Genomic DNA, 22,819 nt, shown 5'->3' on the forward strand with positions numbered 1-22,819 from the left:
ACCAGAGCATAGACAATAGTAGTTAGGCTATCCCTGTCCAGATAGGGGTGTAGCTGGGCCACCAGCTGAAGCTGATAGAAGGTACTCTGGGCCAGAGGCCACCTGAGCCTTGAGCAACAACAAAGAATCCAGGAGTACCCCTGGAGCTACGAACCTGCTGCTTCAGAGGAAGTGTAACCCCATCAAGAGCAGGCAATCTCCCACCCATCCGGTCTAGGGAACCACCCACTAACAGTGCCTCAGTCTTATCTGGATTGAGTTTCAGTTTGTTGGCTCTCATCCAGACACTGGTCCAGCACTTCCACTGCCTCACCTGCAGATGTAAAGGAGAAATAGAGCTGAGTGTCATCAGCATACTGCTGACAACGTACTCCGAACCTCTGGATAACCCCACCCAGCAGTTTCATGTAGATGTTAAACAATGTGGGGATAGGATTGAGCCCTGCGGAACCCTACATTGAAGATTTCACAGGGCTGAAAAGCATTCCCCAAGCAACACCCACGGGAAAGACCATCCAAGTAGGACTGGAACCACTGCAAAGTGGTGCCACCAACTCCTAGTTTGGAAAGTCACTCCAGAAGGATACCATAATCAATGGTATTGAAAGTCGCTGAGAGGTTGAGAAGAATTAACAGGGACATGTTTCCCATGTCTCTCTCTCGACAGAGGTTATCATACAGGGCGACCAAAGCAGTTTCTGTGCCAAAACCAGGCCTAAACCCCAATTGAAATGGAGAAATGGATCCAGAAAATCAGTTTCTTCCAAAAAGCACCTGGATCTGGTTTGCAACCACTCGCTCCAGAACCTTGCTCAGGAAAGGGAAATTAGCAACTGACTGGCAGTTAGTTAGAAACCTTCCCTGGATTTGGAAAACTTAAAGGAGTGGTTTTACCACTGCCTCCTTCAAACAGGCAGGGAACACCTCCTCTTGTAAAGAAGTACTGATCACATCCCTGGCCCAGCCAGCTGTCCCCTCCCTGCTGGTTTTTATCAGCCAAGAGGGGCAAAGGTCTAGAGTGCAAGTGGTTGCCCTGACTGATCCGAGCACCTTGTTCACATCCTTGAACCTTACCAACTGAAACTCATCCAACACAACAGGACTAGACTGTGCTCTGGACACCCCTTGAGATTCATCTGCTATAACAGCAGAGTCAAGGTCTGGGTGGATGCAAGCGATTTTATCCTCAAAATGCTTTGCAAACAAGTCACAGCTGCCGTGGGATCTATCACCTCCTTTGGGGGAGCCTGTAAAAGGCCCCATAAAACCTGGAAAAGCTCTGCTGGGCGACATAATGAGGATGCAATGGGGGCAGCAAAATATGCCTTCTTTGCTACCTTCACTGTCACTAGGTAGGCTCGATAATGAGCCGTTACCAGTGTTCGGTTGCATTCATTCGTATCTTTCCTCCACTTGTGTTCAAGCTGTCTCCCAGCTTTGTTTCCTCGCCCTAAGATCTGGAGTATACCAGGGGGCCAAACGGGCTCCATGAAGTGGGAGAGGGCACTCAGGGGCGATCATGTCAATAGTCTGAGCCATTTGGGTGTTCCAGAGGTCAGTCAGGGTTTTGACAAGGGCACCAGTCATCTCAGCCGGAAAACCTCCCAGAGCCGTTTGGAATCCCACTGGATACATCAACCTCTGAGGGTGGACCTTCCTAATAGATTCCCTGCCTCTGTGGAGGGGAAAAGGTGCTGACAGCCTAAACTCAACAGGAAGTGATCTGACCATGACAAGGGACTGATGTCAATATCCCCCACCTTCAAATCACCCTGTTCCTGCCCAGTCGAGAAAACAAAGTGCAGAGTGTGGCCTCCCATGTGCCATGGGCCAGTGACATGTTGGGACAGCCCCATGTTTCCCTCAAGTCAAGTCTTCCTTCATATGTGACAACAGGCATATGGCAGGCAGAGGTGTGGCTGGATTGGTTGTGTAACAGAGATCTTCGTGGGGAGCTTGATGACATAGCCAACCCCTGCAGAAAGCAGAGTTGAATCCACAGCCCATCAGCTGAATTCAAGCCTGCCAGATCAGCTGTGCAACTCAGTTCCCCATGGGGCGGGGAGCTTGGCTGCACAGCTAATGCCTGCAGAAAACAGGGCTGAAGCCTGTACTCAGTGCATCTGAAGCTGAGTATACAGCTAACAAAGCCCCTTGTGCTACTGTTCCCCAGCACCTAACAACCAGCTGGCTGTTGGGAGCCTAGGAAGCACTGAGCAACAGACTATGACAGGTGGGTGGGTCAAGCCAGCTGTCAATCATCATCATGGCATTAGGTAATTGACAAGTGGGTTCTCCTGCTCACCTGTCAAAGTTGGCCCATGTGGATAGGGACAAATAAGGATCTAGCCCACTGCACCAAAAAGGTTCTTTAATCATTGTTCCTTTGTTATCCCAAATCCTAACTATGAGAGCTTATCCAAACACTGCTATTTTGTTTCTACTTGTGTAATGGAATTTTAGTGAGAGCTGTGATGAAAATGTGTTATTCTTATAGAATTGAGAAAAGCTTGTAAGGAAGAATGCAATGCAGATATAGACACTGCAACAGTTCTGAAACTGTATGAAGGCTGAGTGCATGTTTAATTGTTGTGTTGCATAAATGGGATTGCCATTGTATTGAAAAATTACTATATATTTACCTTTTCTTATCAAATTTGTCCATGCACTCCAGAGGTTGGATGAACTGAAGAACCTCATCCCACTGACCATCAAGGATCAATTGTCTTTTAAAAGAGAGAGAGAGAGAGAGAGAGAGAGAGAGAGAGAGAGAGAGATTGAATTCTGCTGGACTTTCAATTTATTTTTTTAGTTAACCAAAACATCCCTTCCCTCAACTACAGCAGCTGACCAATCAGCTTTACAAAGTCAATGCTTTACAAAGTAGTTAAGAAGATTATTTACTAATTTACTAAAAGTAAAACCTTTTTACAGGAAGTCAGAAAATTGTCACCCTCCTCTTTCTGTTAGCAGAGGTGTCCGCTGGATCAAAGGACTGAAAGTCACAACTGGATGCAATATAATTTGTATTGCCTTGTGCTGAACAGTATTATCTGGTAAAAGTTGGGTGGCTCAAAAATGTAAACTGACAATAATCTAATAATGTATTTATGCATGTTTCAGATACTTATAGGAATAGCATTACACTGGACATGTCTTGCAGCCAAGTGCTTAAAAGGGGTTATGGATAAATTTTATTCAGTACACATACAGAAATGGATAACAAGTCAGTCAAGATACTGTAAAGCCCAAGATGGATCAAAGCATTTTAAAGGCATGGACCTGAGTTTAAATAACAGCAAGGAAAATTTGAGCTTTGTTTAAACAGTATCCTTAATACTATGATAATTATTTCTACCTTAAGAAAAGCATATCATCTGAGAACAGTCCATTAATTACTCCACTTTCTTTCTCCAGAGCCAACATACTGATATGAAGTTTTCTTGAATTCAAAAAATCCAGTATTAGCTTGACTATTTCAGCTTCTTTTACATTCACTGTCTCTTCTGCCGTCATTGTGAAAGACTGGAAAGAAGAAGAAAAAGCTACATATAAAATTGGGATTGACCTGCATCTTGTTAGCAAACAGACACCGTCAAATGCATTTTCTTCTTTGTTTACATGAAACATGCTAGAGCTTGGTAGAATGCTTAACCACTAAAGTTCATGCAGCTCACTGTAGCATCACTAATAATTTTGCCCAATTGCACAGCTAGCAGTTCAGCTTCATACAGAGGACTACAAATATCAAGGGAAGATTATGTTTTACTTAACTATGTTTCAGTTTACAAGCATTTAGTAGCATAAAGAACATTTGAACAACAGCTCCTTTAGAAAAAAACTCAAAATGCATTAAAGCAGAGTGCCTGGCTATTCAGAAAGTGGACATTTTGTTGGTTACATTGGGGGGGAACCCCATAACAGTAATCTACTTTAGAATTATTAATATTATTAAGCAAAAATAGTTAATTTTACCATGAATTATCAGCATGATTGAATAACCTAACGATCTAGCAAACTGCTACCTGCATTTTATCAAAGTGCCACTTGCATGCTATGGAGTATTTCTGCCTACGTTTTTGTTTTAGCAAATTAATCTTTAAGATCCAGGCAAAAACATTACTTAATATAGACTTCATGTGATTTGGCCTTTCCTATCGTATGCTCCAAATCAAATCCAAAGATCAAGTAAGTGTGCACTATCAAAAATACCATCTGTGCATTATGCACAAACAAAATGAAACAAAAAATAGAAAGGGGGGATTTTCAGTGGCTGCTGCAACATTCACTTTCTTTTGAATATTATTTTATTATAAACTAATAAAGACTTTTTCTTTTTAAGTTCCTGCAGAAGGTTAAAGGAAGGAGTAAAAATCATTGTATTTATTCATTTTTTTAGATTTGTAGCTGCTTCTCAGTTACTTGTCTCAAGAATGGAATACAGATTGAAATCTTACACTGAGTAATACAAAATGACCATTTTGACCACACATCTCCTTACCACTTGACAGGATATAAACTAGTATGCCAAGTATTAATATGCACACTGTTTTCATTTACCATTTGCTTAATGAACTGTTTGTATCTGCCAACTGTATATGAATCTGTATTTGAAACTTAGTCATTTGTGTTCTAACGGTAAGGTTTCAAATCTCTTATTTAAAATTCTGTTTGAATAAATGTTTCACAAGTTCCTCTGCCCAGCACTAGATACCGTCCTAAACCTCTGTATATAGAAATTTTGAATTGGTTTCTTGCTCTTTTTCCTTCTTCCCATAATAAAGTCACATAAAAATGGGGATTAGCTGTCACTTTCCACTCCACATACACACAAACATGTGCATTTGTCACTTACAACATGATTTCCTACATGGAAATTTTTTCTGGGTAGGAAAAGAGTCTTGTGTGAAGTATTCCCAGGTGTGTTCATAGAAAGTCACTATTATGTATTTCATCTACAGAGATAGTCCATAAGGAGGAATCACTCCATAGAGTCAGTGTTTGTAAAATGATAGTGAGAGGTAATGCTCATGGTATGTCAGACATGAAGATTTCATCCTTGGCATTTGTACTATTCTACTTCATAGTCTTCCTGATTATTCTTTCCATGGTTGTGAGGGTCTCATTTAAACAGCATATCTAGCCCAGCAAACATACTGTTAATAGGTACTGAGCAATACAATACAAGTACTGAATCTCTGTAATCACAAATAATTCTTCATGTTTGAAAGGATTGCACAGTATTACAAGAAGCATGTATATTTTGCTTAAGGCTGAAGACCGATCTAGAGAAAAGGGATCAAAGGGTAAGCTGAAAGGAAGTATTGGAGAAGCTACTTCTCCACTAGCAGATGGATGGGGCCAGAGTATACTTCTCTTTAATTCTGCAGTTGTAGCCATTTCCCCACCCTGACAAACTCCCTGCTGCTGCTCCTTCACTGGCAAATCGAGGGAGTGCGCCTGGTCTTCCCTCCTTCCATTATGTTCTACCTGAAGAGTAGGGAATATAGCTTCTTCAGCAGTATTTAATACTCTGGCAAACTGGGGTCACAGTGTGCTTGCCTTCAGCTCTGCAGTGCTAGGACAACTCCCATGATTCATTGTTAGTCACAGACATGTCAGTTTCCAGCACTGCTTTCTCCCACCCAGAACTTCAGAATCCCAATTGTAAGAACTCATAGGCAGAGTTGCAATTGAGACCAATGATGTAAGGATGTGCACATGTCAATCTGGATGTGTTAATTAGTATGTCAGTTGTTTTCTCGTACTGTAGTTATGTTTCATTTCCTCGTTTGTGTTGCATTTTAAGTTTTGCAGCATTTCATGGCCTGTCTAGTATGCACTGTCTTTGTCAGAAACAAATGTGAGCTCAAAAAGATCCCGCCAGGCACAATATCAATTGTCCAGGGAGTGAGATTTTGCATTAAATAGGACTGGCTCTAATCCACAGCCAGATTTTAAGACACAGAAGGCTAGAATAAGAAGAATCACATTTTGACATACACACCCATAAATCTGAGCCTATGCTCTTGGCTGACATATATGGGGGGGGTTGGGGTGGAAAGAGGGAGAGAGAAAATAAGAAGCAGCTGGGCCACAGAAGGTGTTAGTCACAGAACACAAAACAACTCTTTGCTCAGTGTATGTGGAGGAGAAACCACAAAGACTCTGGGCAAGTGAGATGTCTTTCCCTCTTGAAGGCAGCTGCTCACATTTCATCATAATTGTTTCAGTTCCCATTAAGCATTTGGGACAGACATTTAATCCTTGGAGATATTCTCTGTATAGATGGGAACCTCAGAGGAACTAAACTGATTGACAATCGTAAGTACAAAAACTATATAATATTTTATCACAGCCTCTAAAATCGCTCAACCTCCACCATCTCAAAAGATCCCAGATTTTTTAGTAGTATTTTTAATGAGACTATGACTTATCAAATAATTTAACAACCTCATTTGCAGGAATCATGTTTAGCTATCCACTAAATTTCTTAGGATTGGGAGACTACAAATACATCTCATGTGAAACAGGATCCCAAGATTTCTATTTTACAGTTTAGAGTAGTACAGATAACATACCTCCTGTGTTAGTAATTTTATTAAATATTTATACAAGTGGTATGATATACAATACGTTGCCAGGGGGGTAGATTTACACTAAGCAACAGCTTTAATGGGAGTGTCAACAGAAACCTTTTTACAAATTAGATGTCTTACACACTTCCCAATATGTAAGTAGAACAGGCACTGATACCTTCCCTAAGTTGTATAGAAGACGAAATATCAGCAAGTGCAGCTTTTCTCAACCTTGCATTACAAACTCAATCTGCTGGAATTCCCTCTTCTACACAACAATCAAAGATGCATAAACCCTTTCTTCTCTTTCACCCAGTGTAAGATTATTATAGACAGGCTAACTAGAAATTAGCAGAAGGCAATATTCTAAATTCCCTTAAGGAGGGTGCAATCATCAGTTCTATAACAGTAACTAAAAGACAGTGGTGGGAACCTCCAATCCAGCTTAATTAGGCCTGCCAGGACTCTGATGTTGGCTCACCAGGCCATTTGGGGCAAACCACACCCACCTTTTCTGGCCCAACATCGTAGGAAAGGTCAAGCATTAAAAAAAAATTGCATCAGCAAGTCAGCACAGTGAAAGAAAAGGCATCAAATTCAGAAAGTACTGATTTTTTTATGCAAAGAAAGAATTTGGAACACATTCTGAATTCAAGTTAAGGATGCAAATAAATGATCTTCATTTGCAGAGAGCCACATCTCCCTAGGAAAGATCCTTCACATCCCTGGTTTTAATTCAAGCCATGCTGCAAAGGAAGAATAAAAAGTGCACTCTCGATTCCTTCTATTGAACTTAAGTCACCTGTCAAAAAAACCCTCGGAAGATGGGGGACCTCAGAATCCACCCCACCCTGATATAGGATGCAAAGAGCACTGCTGCAGCACTAATATTGCTGTGTGTGCTGCTTCTTGTGAGCTTAAAAGCTGAAATAGGTAGCACATGTTGTGGAGATTACACTGCAGTGCTCCTTCCAGCTTTGCCTAAGCACTAGAAGTAAGGCGCATCAGATGTTACATAGCTACTATTGAAGTCTCAGTCTAAGAAGTTATCCTCCTCGCTATATATGGAACAGAGAATTAACATTCCTGTTTACATGTAATGCTAAGACCATGGCTTAGCACAAACAAGCACACATGCCACCTCTTGGGGAGGAGATTGTAGTTTGTCTTTATGCGTCATCTGAATTTAGGTTCATGGTTTAGCTCTCTCAGACAAACCATGAGCTGTATATCATAAGACAAGCCAAGCAGAAAAGTGAAGTGTGAATTGGCCCTAAACACACAATCATATTCCCTTGGAAGGAACAATCATTTTTGTTTATCATAGCTTTCAATTATTGAATTAGAAGCTGGTAATGAGTGTTTGAAGTGGTAAGGAAAAACTAACAGCTCTTATTTAAAAGTCCTGTACTAGTGACTAAGTTTTTTAATTTGATGGAAAATAGAAGTTGGGATGTTTGTCATGTTAATACTGATGGAGATATCAAACATTTATTGACCTAGTATTTGCCTCACAATTGTTTTTATCATGCATAAAAATTGGGATAAAGATAGAAAAAAGTAACAAAGAGTAAATTACAGCACCCTGATCCAGATAAGAAGATCCTGGAGATAAACTTTAGGACAGTGGTGTTGTGTGAGCCCACAACACCAAGGGCAGGTGGGCACAAGCACTCAGGGATGGGGCATGCTGGGGGCAGAGGGAGAAGGAGCCTACCACAGTACTCCAGCAGCCCCACATGCCTGGCATGCTAAAGGAAAAACAAGCCTGACTTGGGAGTGGAGCAACTGCTGCTGCCACCCACACCCCAGCCCCAAAGGCCAGCCTGGGCATGGCTTCCCTCAATAAAAGAACTATTAGGGGGTGCCTGGTTGTGCTCCCTCAAAAAAATGCACCCAGGGCAATGCCCCCCAAGCTACGCCACTGTGTTAGGAAGCAGGCTTCTGCACACACATTATGTTTTGGATCAGAACGTGCACATTCAAATTAATTGTACTTTCCAATGTGCACCCAAACACAGACATCTCTTATAGGTACTATATTCCTTTATTTTCAATGAGATGCATATTTGAATGTGCATCCACAGTCTAGTACAATTATGAGTGAATACCATTTTTACACATGACTAAAGTTGGTTTGGGGCATTGTCTCTGCATTTGGAAAGTTCTGTCTGTCTTGTACTGTAGTTCATTCTACATGCTAGTGTGAAGAACTCTACAGCTTAGTCACAGGGCAACAAGACGAAAAGTTTAGTTCTAGCAAAGAAGTAAGTCCATCAAGAAAATAAGCTTATGTATGTGGAAGCATTTTGTAAGTAACTAGTCAACAGAATTATGATGTTACTAGAGATTTATAGGCTCAGAATAAACAACAGAAAAATTAGAGGCAATCCTGTCTTCCCCCCATTTTTCCAGCCCCCCCCCCAGGTCTTCACATCTCTAAAATTAATAAAACACACTGGTGCATCAGTATATTCATATCAGGGACTATAAGGCATATGCAAAGGAGATTTTATCACATTGGGAGATAAACCACCATCCAACAAATCTGAAAGATGCAGCTCAAGCTCCTCAGTATGCTACAAGCAGTCAGCACATATGGCACACAACGTCACCAAAGTGATCCAAGGCTAATACTTCAGAATGACTGAAAGATTTAGAATCCCTTTCTTTTTAATATACATTTTGAATTTGCAGGTTTTCTTCCAATTCTGATTTAATAATTTTTGAAAAAGCAAAGCTTTCATAGCGTATCACCACTCAGACATTCCAATATTTTTTACAGAAATGTAAGTCATATATCCTTACTCCAGATAACAGCTTATATTGGACAGCTATGACAACCAATTGACACAGATGGAAATAACTAAGGCTTTGCTTCAGTAGCGTCTTTCTCTGTGAGAGTTAAATTGTCATTGCATGCAATCTTGACTAAGCCTTTTCTAAGTAGACTAGCAAGCGTTGCCGTCATTGCATGAGACAATGGTCTAAAATAAATGCAAGCGTACCATAACGGATACCAAAAAGAAAAATAAATTCAAGGAGCACATTGTTAAAAATATTAAGACAATAAACAAACAAACATGCATGCATGCTGGGAGGGCTCTGCCCCAACGCTTGCTCTGCTGTCCAACCCCACCACCAGCACTTCCCAACATTAGCCCCCTAAACCTTCCCCTTCCCACGCTATGCAACTACTAAATCTCCTTTTCACCTTCTCAACCCTGTTTTTGAAATCACTTCTCTCCTCTGTTCTGCAGCTGCACTTTGTCCACAAAACTAGATGACTTTAAAAGGGGATTAGACAAATTTATGAAGGATAAGGCTATCAAGGCTAGTAGGCCACTGCTGGAAATCACAAGTGAGGAGAATGCTGGTGTGCTCAGGTCCTGCTTGCAGGCCTTCCATAAGCATCTGAAAAGGTGGAGAGATTTTCCTGCCTGAAAAGTGGAGAGATTTTCCCGCCTTCTCACTATTTGCAATTACCAAATTTACAGTGCAATCTTATGCATGTATACTCAGACCTCAACTACACTATACTGCACTAAAGTAGTATAGACAGTTTTAAACAACTAACCACTTTGAACAGTTATGCTTTCCTGCAAAGCAGCCTGAGAACTAAAGTTTAAGGGTGCTGAGAGCTGTTAGGTGGCCCCAATTCCCCTCACAGAACTACAGTTGCAAGAGTTTCCTGGGAAGAGGGACTGATTGTTAAACCACACTGAAATTGTAGCTTGGGGAGCAAAATAGGGGATCTCTCAGCACCCTCTCAGCAACTACACTTCCCATGATGCTTTTGGGGAAGCCACAGCTGTTTAAAGTGATATAGTGATAGAATGGAAAGCCAGTGTCATGTAGTGGTTAGGATGTCTGGCTAGGACCTGTACAACCAAGGTTCAAATCTCCACTTAGCCATAAAGCTCACTGGGTGACCTTGGGCCAGTCACTCTCAGCTCAACCTACCTCACAGGGTTGTTGTGAAGATCAAATGGGGAGGAGAACTATTTCCGCCACCTTGAGCTTGCTGGAGGAAAGGTGGGATATAAATGCAATCAATCAATCAATCAATCAATCAATCAATAATTCTGCTTTCAATACATAGTGCAGATGGGGCCTTAGAAGTAAATCCCACTGAGTTCGATGGGACTTACTGCCAGGTAAGTGAGTACGAGATTTAAGGCTTAGTACGCAAGTAACAATTTATTTCTTAAAGGCTGCTTTAAGGTAATATATTGAACATTGTCTTAAATCACAAATTAATAAATGTATTTTATAGATGTTAATATTATATTTTAATTATAATTTAGTGCCTTTAGAGCTAAATTACTGGGAGTATATCTAATACTAAGTTTCTTCCCTCCGCTGTAGCTTGTGGCTCGGCTCTCTTCGTACTATTTATTCAGCAAGCTAGATGAACTGTGTGATGCAATGTGGCTTTAACACGATCATATTGCAGAACACAAGTTGTCAGGTAATTCTGCCTTGAAACAACAGGCTAGCCAACAGTACAATCCTATGTATGTGTCAGAAGAATGTACCACTGTGATACTTCCCATCTCTAGTGTGTTTAGTATTGAAGCCTGCCTGAAGCACTTGTTGGTTCCTTTCATTTCTTTGATTGTTAAACTGAAGTGTTAATAAAGAAATTACAATCTTCTTTAGAAAGGGAACAAACTGTACTTAAGGTCACCCTCAATTTGAGACAGTCCTTCAAGCCCATAATTTGTAAAATTAGTTGCTATTGTGTAATGATTTATCTCCCAAAATAGCACAGTAGAATCTAAAGTAATTGTAAACAGAAGTTCAATATACAACAGAAAACTAAAATAGATTAATATGCAAATAATTGAATATTCATTTGGCATAGTATTTATTATTATTTAAAACACCTCATGACAATGCACAATTTCTGCAACACACAAAGACAGGCAAGCACCTAGGGGCCAAGGCACTGGTATATTATTCCATATTTAGTCTCTCCTAACAGCCTTTTAATCAAAGGATAAGGATAAGTATTTGTGGCAAATAGGTATTAAGGCAGCATTTAAATTTTAAAAGGTACATAGATTTATTTACATTATGTCCATGTATTACTTATTGTTCAGTAAGAGGCATATTTGAGGGTCAATAACTGATTATGGATAAAAAGTGCCCTTTATTTTGTGATTATAACACATATCCACTGTTTATTACAGGGCTGGGAACCTGTGGCCTTGCAAATTATGTTGGAGGACAACTCACATCAGCCCTAACCAGCAGCACCAGGATGATGGGATTTGTAGTGCTGCAACATCTGGAGGGCCACATGTTCCCCACCCCTGGTTTACAATAAACATTCCACACAACTATATGTACTTAAAGGGAAAATCCCAGCTCTTCACTGCACCCATTCTAGTCATTCTTATAATAATATAAATAGGGCGTTCCAATCAAAAGCAAGCACTTTTAACCCCTTTTCATTTTATGGTAAGGAAATGCATATGTTTAACTCTCTGACTGAAATAAAAGGAAAAGGAGAATTGCTTTGTTTTAGCAGGATTGTGCTTTAACAATATTACCCAAGCCAGGCCACGACAGAGCAAAAGGACTCAGTGACCCACTGTTTTTCAACTCTTTGGCTTACTAAGGGAAAACAATTGCTTCTAATTGCAACAACCAAAACCTCCATTCAATAAATAAAGAGCAAATGCTTCACATCCTCCTGCTCCATAGCTGCAGTCAATTGGCCTGCCCAAAAGGATGCATGTCAGATGGTACAAAATTACTATATGTTCTTTATGCTAGACATGAAAGGAAGCTGGTAGCTCTATCATAATTAGCACACCTTTTCTGGTAGTGCCACAGTGCTTGGATTGAACCTAAGATATAAAAATGCAACAGTGCTACAGACAGGAGGTGGATGCAAAAATCCAGTGTCTCGAAAACTGATCCTGGTGTCAAGATTACTGAAGAGGACAGAAAGGTTTCTTTGGTAGGTACTACAATGAGGGGAACCTCAAGGGAATATTAGCTATGATTCCTAGATAGATTTCAGCCTGGCATCTTTCAAGTAAACCCTATATGGGAGAAGTGGGGTGGGAAGAGCCTGCAGCATAACAGCAAGAATAAAACTCTCATCATCATCATTATTAAAATTTCTATGCTGTCCTTCATAGGCCAAAGATTGCCTAATTAGCCAAAGGCCTGGGAGAAGAGGAATGTTTTTGCCAGGCACCTACATTGGGATCTCTACTTCTTACTTTCAAGAGGCTCCTAGAAAATTTATTTGGCACCAAAATTTTGTGTATATATTTGTGAAAAAGAAAACACATGAGGAGGCTTCAAGAATAGCCAAGTGCAGAAGTTATCTGTGACTGACCAATGGGGCACTGAAAAGCCACAGCCTTTGCACCTTTACAGAGTGGTAAGCTAAAATAATTCTCATGATCTATGTTGCCCCATTTATGCCAAAATGAATAATTTTTGTTGTCAAATAGCTGTGTATTCTCTTGTTTTCACCTGCTATAATTTATTCTCCAACTATTATTTGTCTAAAAGATTATCAAATTAAATAGATGAGCAAAGCAAGAATGGAAGGTGATAAAACATACTAATTACAGCAATTAATCAGGAGATGAAGAGGAGAAAAGGCTATTCAAAAGATTACCATATAGAAATAGGAAGGGGTCACTAGCATAACAGTTATGCCAGCATATTATATTTATTTAGCCTTTCTCATGTGTGACCTATTGCTATTCAGGTCTCCAAACCAGAATATACCACAGACACATGGGACTCCAGAAAAGTCACAGGCATTCATTATTATGTTCATGGCATCCTTCAAACTAAGGTTGTCAACAAATTGATTTGCTCTTTGTTCAAACAAAGAACAAAGTATTCCATTATTGTCTCGAGCTATTGTATACAGTCGCTGCAACATCTGCAGCTGCCTGCTGCCAATATGTTTTGTCAAGTTTGCATTCCTGTATTCAGAATGCATCCATAATAACTGTCACCCTTCGTTCGTACACTCACAGGATTGTCACTAAACTAAACATATTCTAAAAGAAGCATGCGCATGCATGCATCCACGAACCCACCCTTCCTTCACTGCAGCTCAGTTGTGTGAACAAAGGATTGCAACAGAGAACTGGATACTTGACACTCAAGTTTTTCCTGCTAAAACATGCTGAAAAAGCTACTGTGCTGTGACACAACCCTTGCAATGAAATTACTCAGGAGCAGGGACTTTAGGACACAAAACTGGAATGCTTCCTCAGGAAAACGCACAATTAAAAACCTCAGAGCAGGTAAGACAGGCTATAAAAACACCCCATCTTTTTCTTTTTTTGCAGTGACACTGCAAACCTGTTTCAGGCATCCTCTCCTGTCAAGCACACCAAGCACAGCACAGACAGACAAACAATGTCTCTTATGTGCCCAGGACAGATCTGGGTTACTTAGGGATAGCAGCTTTGCAGGTGCTTAACCCGTTCTGGGAGGTTTGCCCTGCTAATAATGCTGCAATAACAAAGGCAGAAGAGGGAGGTGCGGGAACGAGAGGAGGAGACGTTCGCCAGAGAACGGGAAGCAAAATGCAACAAAACCATGGGCAACGGACAAAATTCAGCAGCAATGCACACGCATACAGCACTTTCCCCTCGCGAGGCCGGCGGAGGGTGAGGAGAGGCAGCCGTGGCGACGAAGCATGCACTGACTCAACGGGAGACAAATAAGCAGGATGGGTTGGGGGGGGGGAATAAAGAAAATGGTCCTTTCGCTCATTCAGCACCAAAGCAGCCCAAGGGAGGCTGTCGCTTCGCCCCTCCCGCCGCCACCACCAGCAGCAGCGCCAAGCCCTTGCCCTGCCAACGCCTCCAAGGGGTGCCCCCCGAACGGGCACTCACTCGGGGCCCGCCCTCAGGCCCCGGGCATCCCTTCCCACCCTCCCGCTCCTTCGACCCGGTTCTTTCCCCCCTCAGCGGAGGCGGCGCCACCCACCCGAGACAGGGCAGCCGTAGGGCCCGTCCCTCAGGGAAGAGACAGAGGCTCACCTCAGGGGAAGCTCCCTCCCAAAGCGGCGAGGGGAGACCGGGACTGGCGGGGGCGCGCAAAATGGCGGCAAGCGGAGCCTCGCCACCGGGGTAGTGGCAGGGAGGGAAGGAGGGGAAGAGGGTCCCGTCGCCAGCAGCCTGCCTGCCTGCCTGCCGGCGCCCAGCTGCTCCTCGCCTTCCCGGCCCGGCTTGTGTAGTGGCGGCGGCGGCGGCGGCGGTGCCCTGGCTGCGGTTGTCAAGCGGCTTCTCCAATCAGTGCCCGGCAGGCCGGCTCCTCAGGGCCCCGCGGCGCCTGGGCGGGGTGACAGCGCAGCCGCCTGACTGAGGGAGCCAGGGGAAAAGGGGCGGGCGGGCGCAGAGGCGGCGTCCCTCCGGGAGGAATGGCTCGCCCAGCCCATGTCGGGGAGCGGCGCGGGCGGGAGGCGCGGCGGGGATCGGGGGTGGCAGCGGCGGAGGCGGGCCAATAAGGAGCGAGGGAATCCGGGGTGTGGATTTTCTCTTCTTCTCCTCCTCCTCCTCCGGCAAGATTGCTTCGCATCTGTTTGGGGTTTTTTTTTCCTTAATCGCATTTTACGGAGGGTGTTTTTTTGTCTCCTCCTTCGCATCCTCTTCCCGCCCCAGTAATTCCTAGGGTGGGTGTTTTAAAGGCTGTTCTTCCTTAACGTTAAGAGTGTCAAACTACTATTATTGTTATTGTTATTATTAAAATGGGATACTGCCCTTTATCCATACATCTCAAGGCAGTTCGCAACATAAACAATGCAAGATAAAAACACCAAAAACAATAATAAAAACAATAACAAAATACACACATACAAACTAGCCGTTCCCGATGGCATGATTAGCAACCACGTCTTTCTTCCAGACACGTGTACATTCTAGGCGAACCCGAGGCAGGCCACTCGCACAAGCAGTAATTGATACAAGGCAGGGGGGTCTGTAGGGGTTTGGCCAACTACCCCACAGGGGCCAGCCCCACATTTTGGCACCTGAGGAAAAGCACAAAATGACGCGCGCCCCCACTCCCGCACCATGGAAGAAGGGGTGAATGAAGATCCCCGCGTGAAGGGTGGTATACAAATGTATTTAACAATATACCACACGAATGATAATATATGTTGGAAATGTAGAGAGAAAGAAGGTACGTTCTTTCATATGTGATGGTCATGTCCCAAGGTGAAAGACTTCTGGGGAAAAATATATAATGAATTGGGAAAAAACGTTGAAAAATACATTTATTAAGAAACCAGAGGCCTTTCTACTTGGAATAATAGGAATGAAATTGCCCAAAAAAGATGTTAAACTATTTTTGTATGCCACCACAGCAGCAAGACTGCTGTTAGCAAAAAATTGGAAGTCTCAAGAAATTCCAATGGTGGAAGAATGGCAGATGAAGATGTTGGATTTCCTGGATCTAGCTGACCTGACTGGAAGAATCTGCCACCAGAAAGAAGAGGAATATCAAGAAGATTGGAAGAAATTTAAGGACTATTTGAATAAATATTGTAATATAAAAAAATAGAAATAACTTGAAAGTACTAAACAGGTCTAGGATTAAATTAGGATTAAATTAAATAATTGGGATTTAGAACAGTAAGAAAAGTGAATAAATTAGATAGGAGTTGGAAATATTTTTGTGGAAGAATGATATTGGAAAGCTGTTAAATGCAGATACAAGGAAATTCAGAAGGGAGGGATTTGAGAAAGTCAATTTACAATGTAAATAAAATGTGGGTTTTAAGGGATATGGGATAAGGATTATGTTTTTTATTGTGGTTTAGGGGTTTTTTGTATGTTTTTCTGCTGTTGTTTCTCCTTTTTGTCAGGTTGCTTTTGTTGTAATTGTGAAAATTTAATAAAAATTTTAAAGAAAAAAAAGGACAAATGGATTTAACAATAACATTACATTGGGAATAAGGTCTGGGGAGGAGACTAGCAGTGCCTAATATGCACCAAGAGGTCGCTGGAGGGGTGACTTGGGGTGGGGAGCTGCCAAGGAAGTAGCAGCAGTGCCAGTGGCATTCCTTGGAGGTCAGATCTGCTGCCCCTGTGGATCCTGTCACCTGAGGCAGTCGCCTTGCCTTGCCTCCTGGGTGGGTCGGCCCTGTCAACACTGCAGTAATGTGTGCATTGAGTCTTAGACCCCAATTACACTACAGGGAGAGGTAGCCATTACTTGACAGGTCACCATTTTGGCCGTTATTAATTCACAAATTGTCATTTCCCAAACCTCTTCATGATTAATGCCCTTATTATACCCAAATTATGCTTGGTGGCATGGAGTATGTTAATTCTTAATCGGTCCCATTTCTGAAGCTAGGGATAACTCAAGGTCCAACTGGTGCCAGCTGGCTTTTTGTTGCCTGCTGCACAGAAATCTCCTCCTTCTGTGTGATTTATATATCCCCCCCCCCCATATTTGCATTAGAAGGGTAAAATTCTGATTGATGTGGTTTTGGTAAGAAATCGTATTTGTTCCATTTTGCCTTTCAGCTTCTCTGTTTGTCCTGCTCCCCTTTCTTCTGACTGGGTCAAGCTCAGACGTGGGTTGCTTGCCAGTGCTGGGGCCTGTACCACAGTCTTGACATCACAGTAGCATTTTCCTCTATTTTTGCAGTGAAAGCTGCTGGCTTGTTGGCAGTGCATGTAATTACCATCTGAGAGCTTTCTTGATTCCAGTCTGTCCTTGTCTTTTCTCACATTTTCCACTGCTACAGAAAATCCTTTTTGCCATAAATGTAGTGACTGAATAAACAAATACTGGTAAGTAAAAACCATTACTGCATCCAAAGAATTTCCTTCCTATCTGCTCACCAAAATGGATGGTTCTGTTATTAATGAATTGCCTTAAATCTGTACGAGTTATTAAATGTCTACACTGTGTTAACAAAGTACCTTGTTTATCTACTCTTTGCTTGGAGGCACTGGGTGGGAAATACTTAATATTTAGAGTATTAAAAAAACCAAACCCCTATATTTTGTTTTCATAGATAATAAAAGAATAAAGCAACAGTGGAGGGTGCAGTGAAGGAAACTGTTATATATATAATATCCCAGTCTGATGAAGAGCTCTAGAGAAACTGAAAGCTTTTGTGACATTCTGGTTGGTCCTAATAAATGTATTGCTTGATGGATTATGGGCCAACATCACTTTATTTGCTTTGTGTGTTTTCTTTTGTTTCAGCCTCACAGCTTGTCCCATCAAAAGAAATGCTCTCCTGGATAACATAGCATTCACTGAACATAGTTCACAAATCCACACAAATAGTTTACAAATAGTTTCGTGGTACTTACTCAACACTTCTGGAGCTGATCCAAATTCTTGTACTACCGGTTTCTAGGCTTGTCAAAACAATAAGCAATATTGATTTAAGGTGACAATTCTACACATCCAAGCACCTTAATAAATGTGTTTACACTCAAGAAGCACTTGCCAGGACTTGCTATCTTAGATGGAAAGCTCTTTGATATATAAGACATGGGTGATGAAATACTACTTGATACAAGAGCTGAGTTTGACTAATTACAAAAAGAGTATGGTGAGAGTATGCAGGTATATTAACATATTTCAAAACATCAATACTGAAAAGGATTAGCACTTTTGTCAGGAACTCTCACTCTGTGACGCTACATCAAATTGTGAGCTTCCCCACCAGCCAATCCTATAGCGCTGGGACAGGGAAACTCAAAACATGTTGCATAACAGAGTAAGTGTTAAAACATGTTTGGCATCTACTCTGCCAGCTAGTTATGCACAAGCCAAGCTAGTTTACAAACGCACGCAGAAAATTGCCAAACGTGAGTGGCAACACAATCGCTGGCAGGCTTTGATTACTGCTTCAAAATCACACAGATCCAGGGAATTCTGGTCTTTGATCAACAGAAGGGTGAGGAAATACCCAAGGGCAGTCATCCCTGCACCGACATGGGAATTGTTCCTGAAGAAATGCTTCTCACAGGCGGATGCTCCTTCTGACCACCTGACGCATCTGTTTACCCACTTACCTATTTGGCCTCCCACCGATCCTGACGAAATAGCCAAGCTAATAGCTCAGCTGAAACCGGGTAAAGCCCCAGGGCCCGATCTGATCCCTGCCGAAGCCATTAAACTACACCCAAAATGGTGGGCTGGCATCCTGGCCAAAACCTTCGATGCAATCAACGCTTCTGGCCTCATCCCCAAAATATGGAAGGAGGCCATTATAGTACCAATTCATAAAAAAGGTTCTCCAACGGAGCCGGAAAACTACCGTAACATCAGCCTCCTTTCGATCATAGGGAAAATTTATGCCAGCTTTTTGCTGACTAAACTATTGCGATGGGTAGATGAGACTAATCAGATTGGTCACGAACAAGCAGGGTTCAGAACTAAACGCTCTACAACCGATCATGCGATAGTTCTTTATCATCTTGCACGGAAGTACTCCTCTCCTCCCCGGGGCTACCTCTGTGCTGCCTTCTTAGACCTAAAGGCAGCCTTTGACAGCGTTCCTAGAAATATCCTATGGGAGAAACTTGCGAAACAGGGCATTGATAGAAGACTCTTATGGCTTATAAGTCAGCTCCACGAAGATACCCTTGCCAGAGTGAGACTTACTCCTGTGGGCGACCTCACAAATTCGATACCAATAAACAAGGGAGTGCGCCAAGGATGTATATTGGCTCCCTGTCTATTCAACCTATTCATCAGCGACATGCGAGCACCCCTAGTTAACTCTTCTCTAAGTACACACGCGCCTAGATTAGCGGACTACCGCTGCCCACTCCTTTTATATGCGGACGACGCGGTAATTCTATCTTATACACATGTTGGACTAACCAGAGCTCTGAAGATCTTTGCCACGTATTGTCAACTCAACCAATTAACCATCAACCATGTTAAATCCAAGATTCTTATTTTCTCCAGAAGCCGGAGATTATACGAATGGAAGCTTGGTGGAGCAAAAATAGAACAAGTTCTAAAATTTCAATACCTAGGAGTTATTTTTCAATACAATTTGGGGTGGAAAGCTCAAATTCAACACCTACTTAACAAGGCCAAAACTCTGTCATATGCGCTCCTCCGATTCTTTTTTTCGGATGGAGCTTTGCATGTTCCCTCGGCCCTAAAGGTGTTCAAGGCAAAAGTGGTTGCCGTGCTTGCTTATGCTGCCCCGCTTTGGGCTGTGATGACAGATCTTGCTCCTCTCGAGACACTGCAAAATCAATTCCTACGTCGGCTCCTAATGCTCCCCCTGTGCGTAAGCAACGCAGCCATGCGACTAGAATTGAAGATCGCATCCTTAGAAACTTGCCTGTGGAAGCAAGTCTTCAATTATTGGTTATCATTGTGGCATAGACTACCAAACCACTACCTTGTCCAATGCTTATGGCGAGATGAATTCTCTAGCCTTTGGACTAGTAGAATTCATGCCAAACTCCTGAGTTATGGAATCTCTCCTTCAGATTCCCTAAAACTAGACCAAATTACTGCTCAAAGACTGATCCGCCAAAGACTGGATGACATCGATCTACAGCGAAATTATATTTTTTTTTTTTTAAATATTTTTATTGGATTTTCAAAATTTTTTTTAAACAAACACAAACATATATCATAAACACAAAACACAAAACAGAATATCTGTAGTTTCATACCCTTACAATCATTACCCTCTTTCAGTGACTTCCCCCCACCCCCCCCAGCCACCTTCCCATTTCATTAAATATCTCAGCAAGTTATTTGTTCAAATCTCTTAAATATTATTCATATCTTTTCTTATAATTTATCCTTTATCCATTTTTACTTTAAATCCCATTATACATATTAAGTTGTTTCTCTAAGGTCGGCCTAATTTCTCTCCCATAAATTCCTTGCTCTTTATATTAAATCAAAAAACAATAATATTTCTATTCTAAACCCCAGACTTTTACCACTCTACACTCCCCTCCCCCTCTGTCCCGGTATTTGCCCCTTCCCACATTAATATCCAAAAGAAAAAAAAAAACAGATTTAACCCGGATTTCTCACATCAGAGGCCCTTAGGCCCCCGTTAATCACTCTCCAGCAGTTTTGTTTATAGTCCTTTTTATTAATCTTCTCTTCTCGAAGGAATTCTGTCACCAGTTCCTCATATTTTTCAAACAAAAACAGTCTTTGTCCAGGATCAACAGATCTCCCATGTTGCAGCTTAAAGAAGAAGTCTCCATCATACTTATTCGTTCTTTCGTAGCTTAATGTTTCAGTTGTTCCAGGGACTTCCATCTTTCTCTCTCTTTGCAGATTTGTGATCCATTGGTTGTCTTTTTCACTTCTTTTCCTCCCAAAAGTTACAGATATTTGATTGCTCTCTTCCTCCTGAACTCCTTCTTCTTTTTCTTCTTTTTCCCCCAGTTCTGAAGTTGTCTCTTTTTCTGCAGCTGCAGATTCTTTTTCCATCCGGTTAGCTCCACCAACAGATTTGTTTAGTTTAAGATTGAAGGTCATCAGTTGATCTCTCATGGCTAAGCTCTGCTCTTGCAGAGCTCCCACCAGGGAAAACATTTTTTTTATCTCTGCCAGTAGTTTTCCTTCCGCAGCCATTGCAATGTCTTTAGTTCCCTCCAGGGGGATTTCCATCATAGTTCTTTTCCAACAGTTCGTTACTTTGTTATTCAGAATTAGTTTGTTTCCAGTCAATTTAATGTAACACTTTTAGTCCCAACAATATAGTTATAACACAGTTTTAACTCAATTTCCAAGCTGACGTCCGTTTGACAGCTCTTTTGACAGCTGTCAAACACCTTGTTTTTTCTCTCGGGTTCCCAAGCAGGGCACTGCCCGGGTTCGGGGGGGGGTCCGCCAAAAGCAAAACCTCTGGGATTCCCCTCTCTTCACTCCAGCACAAGTAACTTTTTCAACCAATTTATGAAAGTGTTCTTTCTCCTTTCAACACCAGAGTCTTTCCGACTTAGTGCTCCTCTCCTTACTTTAAGTCTTTTGGTGGGGGGGGGAGTGTGGACTTCCTTTTTAACACATCCCCCGCTCGTACTCAAATTCAATGATAAAACTTTTAGTGCCAAAATTTCCTTCTACTCACGAGTTGTTTTTTCAGTCCAAATTTCAGGAAGAAAGATAGCGCTCTCCGGTCATGGCTCGCGGCTTCGCTCCGCCAAGGCAGCGATCGACTCTTAGCTCCACGCCACTCTCCGGTCCCCTCCGTAGCCTTTAAAAAGGCTCTTCGCGGGTCGGGGAGGGCGCTTAAGGTGCCCACCGAGTCTCCATGTCCGCAGGCTTCAGCGCCTGCGGTTTCTGAGGGTCCCCGTGTCGCCGGCACGGCAAGACCCGTCCTTAGCGGAGCCGATTCCCTCCAGAGCTCGGAGGGAATCCGCCATTACCCGTTCGCGCTATCCCGGAAGTCCTACAGCGAAATTATATGCTGGGGGGAGGTGTTTGTTCGCCTCAGAACATTGGTATCACATTAACTTACTGCGTTCCATCATACCTCTCCTCCCTTTCGACTGTTGCCCACAGACTGGCCTTCACCAAAGCGAGGTTCAACGTTTTTCCCTCCAGCGTCCTGAGACATAGATTCTCAAAGGGCCAAGCCCCCGCCATGTGCGAATGTGATAAGGAGACACCGGAGTCGCTCCAGCACATTATGTTCACTTGCCCCCTGTTCAATGTGCCACGGGCAAATTTGTTGGGATCAATCAAACAGAAACTAGAGGGTACCCCACCAAAATTCCACCTTGCCCAAATCTTGCAGGATAAGGATACTCATACGACCCTGAAAGTGGCAAGGTTCCTGGTCGCTGTCCTTACCCAAAAGCGACGCCAAGGAGCACTACAAGCTAACTAAGGCGTAGTATGCCATTCTATCTTATAGTATTTTATTGCTATAGTGGTGCTTTAGCGGCTGTTTTCCCCACGTGCACAAGTTGTTATTTATGTGTCGTTTTTACCTGTATGGGCCTATGGCCGTAAATAAAATTACTTACTTACTTACATGTTTGACAAAGAAGGGGAAGAATTAGCCATGGAAATGATGCTTTGGTGACAGCCTGAACACAAAAACGTGTGGGACAAGCTCTGGACTTGGTAGGATTTACTTGAAATACGCAGTTTAGGATTGGGCTATAAGGATTATGTTTATATTGTAAACAGCCCTATGATCCTGATGAAAGGCGGTGCAGAGATTTAATTAATTAATAAGAAGCTGTATAAACTGATGTATCGTAATTTGCACACAT

General features: G+C 42.3%; 1 protein-coding gene across 2 annotated transcripts in view; it reads right to left on the reverse strand.

The window, feature by feature from the left end:
- WDR47 (WD repeat domain 47) overlaps nucleotides 1-14,948 on the reverse strand; it is a 34,862-nt gene extending 19,914 nt beyond the window's left edge. The window contains exons 1-3 of one of the 2 annotated variants that reach the window (XM_081865800.1): nucleotides 14,612-14,948; nucleotides 3,359-3,525; nucleotides 2,643-2,726 (exon numbers count right to left, since the gene is read on the reverse strand). In XM_081865800.1, the coding sequence (XP_081721926.1) occupies nucleotides 2,643-2,726; nucleotides 3,359-3,516 (242 nt within the window). In that variant the 5' untranslated portion in view covers nucleotides 3,517-3,525; nucleotides 14,612-14,948. The remainder of the gene's footprint in view (nucleotides 1-2,642; nucleotides 2,727-3,358; nucleotides 3,526-14,611) is intronic. The other variant, XM_081865801.1, reaches the window with a different exon arrangement.
- Nucleotides 14,949-22,819: the final 7,871 nt, after the last annotated feature.

This window comes from Podarcis erhardii (genome assembly GCF_964252035.2).
Source record: "Podarcis erhardii genome assembly, chromosome: 6".
Classification (NCBI taxonomy): Eukaryota; Metazoa; Chordata; class Lepidosauria; order Squamata; family Lacertidae; genus Podarcis; species Podarcis erhardii.